The 11,267-nt window shown below is 42.4% G+C and overlaps 1 protein-coding gene across 1 annotated transcript; it reads right to left on the reverse strand.

Annotated features, from left to right (window-relative positions):
- Window positions 1-2,115: 2,115 nt before the first annotated feature.
- On the reverse strand, window positions 2,116-4,643 carry foxl1 (forkhead box L1). The gene has a single exon (XM_035395324.1). The coding sequence runs from the start codon at window positions 4,480-4,482 to the stop codon at window positions 3,349-3,351; it is 1,134 nt and encodes a 377-aa protein (XP_035251215.1). The 5' UTR covers window positions 4,483-4,643; the 3' UTR covers window positions 2,116-3,348.
- Between the last annotated feature and the right edge of the window lie 6,624 nt (window positions 4,644-11,267).

Consider the following 11,267-nt stretch of genomic DNA (forward strand, 5'->3'; position numbering starts at 1 on the left):
TTCAGTGTAACAGAGCTGTGCTCAGTGTAACAGAGCTGTGTTCAGTGTGACAGAGCTGTGTTCAGTGTGATAGAGCTGTGTTCAGAGTGACAGAGCTGTGCTCAGTGTGACAGAGCTGTGTTCAGTGTAACAGAGCTGTGTTCAGTGTGACAGAGCTGTGTTCAGTGTGACAGAGCTGTGATCAGAGTGACAGAGCTGTGTCCAGTGTAACAGAGCTGTGTCCAGTGTAACAGAGCTGTGTTCAGTGTAACAGAGCTGTGATCAGTGTGACAGAGCTGTGATCAGTGTGACAGAGCTGTGTTCAGTGTGATAGAGCTGTGTTCAGAGTGACAGAGCTGTGCTCAGTGTAACAGCTGTGCTCAGTGTAACAGGGCTGTGCTCAGTGTGACAGAGCTGTGTCCAGTGTAACAGAGCTGTGCTCAGCGTAACAGAGCTGTGTTCAGCGTGACAGAGCTGTGCTCAGTGTAACAGAGCTGTGTTCAGTGTGACAGAGCTGTGTTCAGTGTAACAGAGCGGTGCTCAGTGTAACAGAGCTGTGTTCAGTGTGACAGAGCTGTGTTCAGTGTAACAGTGCTGTGTTCAGTGTAACAGTGCTGTGTTCAGTGTAACAGTGCTGTGTTCGATGTAACAGAGCTGTGCTCGGTGTGACAGAGCTGTGTTCAGGGTAACAGAGCTGTCTTCAGCTGTCTGTGTTTGTGGATGTGCCCTGCAGGTGTGTGTGTGTACGTGCGCGTGTGTGTGTGTGCGTGTGTGAAAAAGAGAAATGGGAACTCTTTAAAATCAGCCTGTAGGCAGAGGGACCAGTGTAAGGCTGACATCACAGGTTTGAATGCCAGCTGTAGGACTGTTTGTCTCCTGGCTGCTTGAGGAAGAAGAGAAAAACACAGGATTACTAATATCCTCAAGGAATCCTGGAAAGCGAAAAAGTTTTCCATTTTACTGCTTCTCCAGAGTTGCATTCAGATAATAAGGCCCACGGTGAGTACATAAAGGATCTCATTACATCACTTCCTGTTGGACTGCAGTTTATTTGCTGTAGTTGACTATTATTCTGTGAGAGAGCTGAAGTACCATACGATTAATAGACAAGCGCAGTCCAAGGAGTTGGTGAAGTCGTCAATGTGCAAGAAAACGTGCGTGCTCTGTAAGATACAGACACGAACTCAACATGGACGCAGTGCAGTCACAGATGTGAAGTTAGTCCGGTCAGGTCTTTTTTTTGCTGTTCAGAGCGATGGCAGTAATGCGCCAATAATGCTAATTCTACGCACTGTGGGTTGTAAAACGTGCAGTCTCTTTCCTGCAGGTTTTTCAAGATGACGTTTTATTTACAATTCTGACCAAAAAGTCTTACACAGGAAATGCCTAAGCTCTTTTCCTCCAGTGTGGGTAAGTTTATTTATTTCTACACGCATTCCTGGTTCTTGCTCTCGCGGGCTGCGGTTCGAGGCTCAGCTGAGCGGAACCCGGGGCTATTTTTAGAGGCAGAGAGCTCAGAAAGGTCGGTCGGTCTTTAGCAACCAAAAATTGGTCACGTCTCAATGTCGCTTTCTCTGTGTTACATGACCTACCAACTCAAAATTGAAACCTGGTTCATCATAAAATTGGCGATCATTGGTGATATTTACATTTATGTAAAACTGAGACTAAGCCCCCTGAATTTAAATGAACAGTTCAATCACAGAGTGGAACGAGTTACAACAGGGGTACCCCCAAAATAATTCGCTTGGGACCCAGCCACTGCTATTGAGCGATCAATAAACAATTCCATACCAGCCATTTTCACATTATCAGATTGATTTTAGCCTCCGTAGGCACCATAAAAAACCGAGGCTATCTTTATAAATAAAGAAGAATCAAGTAAAGGCAGAATGTAGAGCAGAATCAAGTAAAACGTGGCTTGTTTATTTTAAGGGAATAAAAGACCAGTCGACTCTCTTCCAGACGAATTTTAATAAATTCAATTGATTACATCAAACTGAAAAGTAATGTTGGTGAGAGAGCACACACGATTAAAAAAAACTCAGCATAGCGATAAAATGGTTAAAAAGAATAAAAGCAAACAAAGATTGCAAAGACAAACAGACATTGCTTTAACTTGCAATAAATGAAATGCTGCATTAATATTCACACATTTCATTCATTTGCACTTCAAATATAATTAAGAAAATGTTTGGACACTTGATTTTATTCAATAGTGGGTCATAAACATCACCTGCACTATCTTAGTAAATGTGTAGGCTGCCAAAAACAGTCACAATAATAACCGTCATAACAATTGTGTCTTCAGATTTTTTACATTATGAAATAGGTAAACGTGAAGTTGACCGTAGCCTAATCTCTGAATATCTATGAGGATACAGCCATCTCTTTCGTATCCAACACAGGCACCAGATTTATAGGAACGAAAATGTGAAACTAGAATAACTTAAACTAAAGCATATCCGAACAGAAGACAGTCTGAAGGGTGGATTTGCGCATGGCTACACAACAGTTTGTCGCCAGCTGCTCCCCGACTGTGGTTTTGTTTTAAGTAAGCGGTTTTCAGCCCCCGCGTCAGCGTCACGCAGCCTGCCCTGTCCTGCGTGCTGCTAAGAGATGGGTTTTTTTTTTTTTTGAGGAAGGGGCCAAGGGGCCAAAGGGCCTCGCGCCCAGTATAAGTGATGGGGCGGAAAGAGGGGTCGCGTGGACCTATAGCTGGGTCTCGGGTTGGGGCTAATGACCTTTAGATGATGACACTGTGTCACTGGCAGGATGATGCAGGAGACTTTGTTTTACTACAGTTACCAATTGTAAACCCGTTATACATTTTCTAATAGCTTACTTCATTTAAGTAAACAAATGTGTATTCCAACATTTAAACGACTTGACCATTTTACAGATACGCTTAGTTCCCTTTTGTTCTCGTCCCAAATTAACCCGCAATATTTTTGTCAGAATTTATTTATTTACTGTTGGGCGGGGATATTTTATTTTGAACACTTCAACACTCAGTTGCATTGCAATACAAGACTGCCTCGAGTTGAATTGTAGAGAAAAGTGTTGCATGTATAGGCGGAAGACTGTTAACTGAGCTCTCAGTCACAATGAAACAAAAACACACATTCAGAGAAAATACAGGAGTGAGCAGAACTGGACACGAGAACGCGAGGACTGCAGTGCAGAGACCTGACACAGTATAACTGTAATCTCAGAGGAAATTTTGACGTGAAAATTTTTGACATGATAGACGTCAGTCAGTCTATTGGCCAAACAGAGTAATTGTGCAGTAAACCATTCTTACCATCTGCAGCTGAGACAGAAAGTCGGTTAAAGGTGTTACCGTTCGTGGTCACTTTTTAAATATTCTCACTGGAAGTGCAACACTTTCTCCGGACACGGGAGAGACAGGTAAGGGCAAAGAGGAAATCCCATGTGATACAGCTGGGGCGCGCGCGCTCCCAGCATCATTGACGCACTGAACGCCGAGCTGTCCGTCTCCAAACCACGCGTAGGAATGCCAGCACTATATCTGTACGAGCTCTGGGAACCCTTTTTCGACAGAATACTGTCTATGCTGAAACCCTTCGCCCTGTCGGTGGTTTTGGTAACGCTACCTTGAATCATTCCCTTCTGTCTGCTCGGTCTGTCGACTGAGTTCGGCGCACCACTAAACGCGGGGCTGTTCACGGGATGCGCCGTGTCCTCACAGGAAATGGCGATCTTCTCCAGCGACTGGGACTTTGGACCACAGGGCGTTATGGATAAACAGGACCTGTACCAGTCCTCCGCGGGAGTAATGGGTGCGGGACAAGAGTCATGCACCCCTGGGGACGGGTACAGATCCTTCGTGCACAGCTGCACCCGATTCTTACTGATCTCAGAAAGAGCAGGTTTCATATCCGCGCCATATTGATCATTCTGCCGCTGCTGCCGCTCCAAGTCTGTCGCCGTCGCAATAAGGAGGTCAGCAGCAGGTTTGAGACTAGGAGAGGAGAGAGAAACGTGCCCACTGTTCTTCTTGTAGCGGGCTTTGGCTTCGCGCGATTCTTGGGACTTGGATTTCCTCTTCCTGCGCCTATAGTTGCCGTTCTCGAACATGTCCAGGCATTTGGTATCCAGGGTCCAGTAGCTACCTTTCCCGGGCCTGCCTTTCTCCCTGGGAACCTTAATGAAGCAGTCGTTGAGGGAGAGGTTGTGGCGTATAGAGTTCTGCCAGCCCTGCTTGTTGTCGTGGTAGAACGGGAATCGCTCCATTATGAACTGATAGATGCCGCTGAGGGTCGCGCGCTGTTCCGGCGCGCTCTTGATGGCCATTGCGATGAGTGCGATGTAGCTATAGGGCGGCTTCTGTGGAGGTTCCTGTCGACCCGGGGCGAATCCCAGTGCGGGCAGAATGCCCCTGCTGTCATTTCCATACAGGTATATCAGGGATGAATTGGACAGACTCAGTGTCGGCGGGCTTTCGCCCAGCTGCTGCACGCGGCTGCCGTAAAGGCTCATAGTTCCTCTCTGGTCCGCAGGGTCCAGCTTCTAATGTGGCCCGTTTCAAAGCAAGGTCCAGGCTGCAGAGCGAGGAACTCTGTGCCTGTTCGCAGGAGGGTCTGCGCTGTTCCCACCGTGTGCCTGTCTCACAAGTCTAAAAATGTTAGATAATTGTTGTACGTTCGCAATTTTATGTTGACTTAGCGCTGGAAAATAAATTGTCTATGATAAACACTCGTTGTGTTCTCAGCCCACCCACATTAATTAAAATTTCATTGCAGAAAGCCCTCGCTCTCTCTCTCCCCGCGTGTCCTCGAGCTACCAGCCAATGGTGTGCTTGGCTATCCCTTCATTTGTTTATAGAATTAGTCTGTTGATAAGTCTGCCCACCCAAGTCGAATCAAGCTGTGTTTATTTGGAAAAATTTCCGGGCACCCAATACATAAACGCACTGATCTGATGTTTGAAGTATCACGTCCACCCTTGACGCTGAAAGTTGCTCGCACAGAGAGAACAAGCAAACGCAGCGGGCTTCGATCTGGGAGTTGCTGTTGATTACTTGAAATGAAAATAAAGTATGAGTAAGGAAATAACTTAAACAATCATTTTATATTTATGTTTTGTCAACGTCTCCTTGTAGCTAAAATTGAGATTTTTTAAAAATACACGATAAAGTGCTAGCTATATGTTTAACCCGTGTTTTATTTTTTCTGTAGACATATATGAGATCGCAAGTGAGATAAAGCCGTAGAATATTTATTCGGAATAAGATCAACAGTAATGTACTGTTGCCCAGCGGTCTCTGTTCTCTCAGCGCTCGGACTTAAGAGCAAGGCTCCGGAATACTGGCGGGGGGGTGGGGGCAAGGAGAGGGGGCACGGTTCCTTACAGCACACGAGCCCAGGCCAGTCTATTCCATAAAAGGGGAGTTTGGCGGGACAAGGAAGCTAAATTGTATTATTTGTGAATGCGTGCCTGTTGCTTTATATTATGTATTTTCCTGTTTATAGGACGGAGGGGGATTATAACAACTTTACAAGTGCGCACAGCTGGCCCGTGCTTACATTACGAGTTTGGAAGTTTCAACAGATAAACCGAAGACTTTTCTTAATTTGTCTTTCTTCTTTTCCTTTTTAGTCTGCGTTTTCTGTCCTTTTATTTTTTTCAGGCGGTGATTCATTGAGAAATGGAAACAAGACCCAAAAGTCAGTAACGTCACGGACAGTCACAGTGCCTTCAGGGTTTAGCTCATTCAGTCCCACAGTGAGAGATCCATGGCATACTTTGGCACTCTTTCTAATTATTATTAATCCACTCACTAATCGTATAGTCACTCTCCCATTAATTTATTATTGGAATTTCAGTTTCCCTTGTGTTTTTTAATCCGCTTATCTGCCTTTTCCGATTTGTGCAAGTAATGCCTCACGCATTGCAAAACATGTCTGGAGAGGCATTCATCGAAATCACTCGCCTCTCAGCGCCACCGGCCGATCAAACTAAAACTGGCGATTCCCCTCCGATTATGAAAATATGACTTCGACATCAAAAGCACAACAAATATCGTGTAGTGTATGGTAGCCAACACGTAAAGCAAGTTTGATATTAATTTGCTGCTGTTAACATTCCAATATTTTATTTTAAAACCAGGTTTCTAATTAATGTAGGCTACAGCTTTTTTCTGAAGCAAAATGAACAGAACCAACAGAATGCCCAGTGCAATAATAGGATATGGCCTACAACGGCGTTCCTTTTGGGCGGTGTTCGTTACTTCACTAACGTAAAGGCGACGCTTCAAGTGCTTCTGCGATAATGCCCGGCACTCATGGATATAGGCTATAGATTTATTTTATATCAAAAATAGTTTTACTTAATTGCTGTGCTTATCGAAAAACTATTGTCCACTGACCGAAAAGTATATAAATCGATACCACTTGTAGCCTACTGCTAGTCCTAAAACAATGTTTTACAGCGCATATAAGTGCTACAGACCTATATTAGACTTATTTATTAGTACATTTTCCAGTCCTCGGTTTGTGAAATTGGGCTATATTTTCGCTGAGCCAACAGGATTAGAATGTTCCATCAGCGTTATGTCCACGTGACTACTTATTACAATTGGTAGGGGTGATGCGGCCTATTTATCGTTAGCAAAATTGATAAACTATTTTTCTTACCTAAACCAGTTACTAAACCTAACATGTATATTGTTATCAGATGCAGTTGGCGGAGATCTTGGTATTTTGATATTTATGTATCAAGAAACGACCTAATTACTATAGATGCAGCAAGTGCTATCACAGCAAGATCTAACCGGCGATGTGCATAGCATTATATAGGTATACCATAAGACTCTTTCACAAATAAACAGCAGCTCTTCAATCATTCTGGAGTTTTACTAAGGGGTCAATTTTTCTCTTTTATTAAACATACTAGTCAATCAGATGGTGTCTGGCAGATTAAATGAACTCTAAAGCTAATTAATCTGTCTTTGTAAATAACCATGATAACATAAATACATGGTATCAGTTTCAAATACTTTTCATATAATAATAATAAATGTTTTATTATTATTATTGTTGTTGTTTTTGTAGATATTTCGTAGTCAGCAGAAGCAGCTATAGTAATGACTACAGGATTACACGTTCTTCATGAAGCAAATCATTACTAATTCATTATATTTAATAATTCAGTATTTTAATAAAGAAACCAAATTATTCAAATGTATTTTATAAAATGATATACATTTGAATAATTTGGTTTCTTCATTAAAAACACTAAATAAATAGGAAAACGAATTGGAAATGACATAGCCTATTGGGGTAAACATTTCCTTTGACATTCAAATAAATTGCGTGTACAAATGTGCCAATATTGATATAAAATCAAGAAACCGACTTTGATTTCAGCGCAAAATAAAATTAATTCTATGTGCATTACCTACACATTTTTCTGATCAGGGATTTAAATAGCTGGTCAGTTGTCGTTTTTTCCTCCCTTCGGAGTCCTCTGGATGATTTTCAAGAATCGTTATATAAACATAACGCTGATTATATATAGGCTAATGGAGGTTGCGCGCGGGAGGTCATCTCGAGACCAGTTAAACACACTGTATTCTCAACACATGGCACGTACAGGTAAACAACACTGCTGAACACGGACTTGGCAGGGATACGAATTGCATCAAGCTATCGAACACCAAAACAAATTCCTAAATTACAAAAAAGCGACAATTTAGTGTCCTTCGGCATGCGTTCAAGTAGAATCCTGTAAACACATGCTCTTACAATGTCTCCGCCAAAATCGCGGCTGTTTAGATAAAGTTGTGTGGATACGCGTGGACAAAGCCGAACCATTTACTCTAAACATCTCAAGCATACTAGTAAAAGGTATTTTTGTTGGCCACTAAAGCCGTGTCCCCAAACATCTGTACGAAATCCCAATGCTTGAGGTGCCGAACGATTGAGATAAGGGAGATGAGGCAAAACGATAGCCTACAGGCAACTGCGGATGGAGGAGCAGATATAGGTGCGCGTATGTGCTTCGTCCGCTTAACGTCCGCAGTGCGTGGAGAAAAATGGCCTTTCAAATAGCGCGATGGACCTGTCAGGTGCTTTAACCTGATCTTTTCCCTCAATGTGGTTCTGAGGTAGTGGCACCTCGTCCTGTTCGCAGTTAATTATCCATAACTCGAGCACGTGTCCTCGCACTAGACGTCAGGTAGAAGGCCATTTCGCTCAGATAAGGTACCACTCCAGAACAGTGGTCGGACACCATGTAGGGCGTTTCCATGCATCTTCTTCATCTTCACAGGTCAAGTGTTCAATGGACATCAACGAGGAACCACCCCGATGGGAGCCTCAAGACTATTTCGCTTTGCGCACCAATTAAATCCCAATTCCTTCCGTGGCGACTCGATGAAATAAATATAGACACTAATCGAATTAGCTGTTTTCGGTTTAAAAGTGGCGCACAGTGTGGGAAATGTTTAAACTACTTGCATGATCAGATTTAACCCCGGATTTAATGTATTTGGTTTGCGTGTGTTTATGACTGAGTGAGAAAGAGCGAGAAAAGGAGCACGATATTTCGTTTTAAATAATTATTTTCACGCAACTGAGTATGAAGTGGAGTTAGTTTAATATATAAAATATATAGACACATGCTTTTATTCAGACTGTAATAAAACCAAATATATTTGGTTTTACTATGGCGCAGTGTCCTTCCTTGCATTCTTCCTTAGAGGCGAATAATTTTAGCCTAATTCTAATTGTCTAAAATGCATTATTAAGGAAAGTCATTTCAATTTCAGAAAAATAATTATTTTAAAACATTTTTTATATTTTTATATTTATTAAATGTTATCATTTTTATTAAATGTGTACCTATAAAATAATTTCTAATTAACATTGTACGTATTAATTTACAAATATTTTGTGAAGTAACAAATGTAAAGGAAATGTATTCAACAAAAGGTATATTTTAAATTTGCATAGAAATGCGATTTTAATTAAAAGGATATAATACAAGTACAAAATAAGTTAAGCGAATGATAAAAGGTGTCTGTGCGCACGAGAATCAGGACAATTCCATTACGAAGATGACAGTGATGATTATGACAGTAATGAGCATTGCTATCAGTTACTAATAATAATAATGATGATGATGATAGTATAATAATTGATTACAGTACAGTTCAAGGTGTTAAAAATGAGCCTTGGCGGTTAGAAATATTAACTATACTAAGGCAATAAGCTTACACAAATCCTTACATAAAACTTATTCGAATTCAGTACATTTGTCAAGAAGTACTGACACGGAATTCTGAACAGCTGAAAACTCTCACGAGATGAGCGTCAATGTCCAGGTTACAGTTTGCCCCTAAACAATGACTACCAACATCAATAGCACGTTTTGCTGACAATCGGTTTGTAGTCTCCCCCCGCACGTTGCTGCGGAATATTCACTTTGATCATATGCAACAGCGAATTGGTGGCCTGTATTTTTGTTTAACGGGAGAAGACAATTAAATTCTTATTATTCGTATAAGACAGAGGTGCAGTACATCATTTGTATTAAATTCTCGTTTCTTGGCGACGATAAATTAGTTTGTATGCTTCTGTCGCCATCTAGCGGGGTCGGTATGGTAAACCTTACTTGTTCTTGTCGGCAGAATGCCTCTTGCAAAATTGAAACAGAATTAGAAGAACATAAAAGCTATTTTACTATTGTGCTGGACTCGACACAGGTAGAAAGGTTGAAGTCAGTGTCAGTGTGCATTCTGGACAGTGGAGAATGTCTGGAATACAGTGAGATAATAAACGTGCTCAGAAATAGATTAAACTAAAACTGTAGGCAGGATAAAACAACAACAACAAAAAACTGCCACTTGTAAACTTAACTGGAAATGTAATGCTTCATCTCAAGGCTTAACATTTGCCCCAAATGCCTAATTTTCAACATTTCTGATCCTGGTGTCTAAGAAACAAAATCTAAATATCTAATATGTAAGCCTGAACTATTAATCATGCGAAGTGAAGCAGCTGAATACATTCACATGTATGAGAGTAAACTGTGCGGAAACTTGGTGTACACAATTATACTCCAATAATGCAGGGTGGTCAGACTCCAGTCCTGGAGATCCACACTTCGTGTTGGCTCGAGCTCACGAACCTTGTTTTCATGATCTAAATCGGCTGCTGAAGGAAAGGACACTACAAGAACTAGCACATGGATTTGAGTCGGACACTTCTGCCCTAGTTGTGTGGTCTTATAAGTATGGATACGCGAGGCTCCTGCAGTCGCTGGTATGGGTTTCGTATGATGAAAATCTATGGACGGGGTAATTATACTTGTGTAGATTCCACGATGGCCAGCAGGGGTCCTTCTTCCGGGTCTGCTGATGCAGAAGCACAAGAAAAGCGATGATTCTCTGAAAAGACGAGGAAGAGCTGAAGAGCTCTGTACACTGAGGCTGGTTTTACTCTGAAGAGCTCTGTACACTGGTGTTATTCTGAAGAGCCCTGTACACTAGGGCTGGTGTTATTCTGAAGAGCTCTGTACACTGAGGCTGGTGCTATTCTGAAGAGTTCTGTACACTGAGGCTGGTTTTACTCTGAAGAGCTCTGTACACTGGGGCTGTTCTATAGAGCTCTGTACACTGGGGCTGGTGTTATTCTGAAGAGCTCTGTACACTGAGGCTGGTGCTATTCTGAAGAGCTCTGTACACTGGGGCTGGTGTTATTCTGAAGAGCTCTGTACACTGGGGCTGTTCTATAGAGCTCTGTACACTGGGGCTGGTGTTATTCTGAAGAGCTCTGTACACTAGGGCTGTTCTATAGAGCTCTGTACACTGGTGTTATTCTGAAGAGCTCTGTACACTGGTGCTGGTGTTATTCTGAAGAGCCCTGTACACTAGGGCTGGTGTTATTCTGAAGAGCTCTGTACACTGAGGCTGGTGCTATTCTGAAGAGTTCTGTACACTGAGGCTGGTGCTATTCTGAAGAGTTCTGTACACTGGGGCTGGTGTTATTCTGAAGAGCTCTGTACACTAGGGCTGTTCTATAGAGCTCTGTACACTGGTGTTATTCTGAAGAGCTCTGTACACTGGGGCTGGTGTTATTCTGAAGAGCCCTGTACACTGGGGCTGGTGTTAGACTGAAGAGCTCTGTACACTGGTGTTATTCTGAAGAGCTCTGTACACTGGGGCTGGTGTTATTCTGAAGAGCCCTGTACACTGGGGCTGGTGTTAGACTGAAGAGCTCTGTACACTGGTGCTGGTGTTATTCTGAAGAGTTCTGTACACT

The sequence above is a fragment of the Anguilla anguilla genome, chromosome 16, assembly GCF_013347855.1.
Source record: "Anguilla anguilla isolate fAngAng1 chromosome 16, fAngAng1.pri, whole genome shotgun sequence".
In the NCBI taxonomy this organism is placed as follows: Eukaryota; Metazoa; Chordata; class Actinopteri; order Anguilliformes; family Anguillidae; genus Anguilla; species Anguilla anguilla.

Coding starts and splice junctions, on each gene's coding strand:
- foxl1 (XM_035395324.1), bottom strand. CDS start 4,482: ATGAGCCTTTACGGCAGCCGCGTGCAGCAGCTGGGCGAAAGCCCGCCG.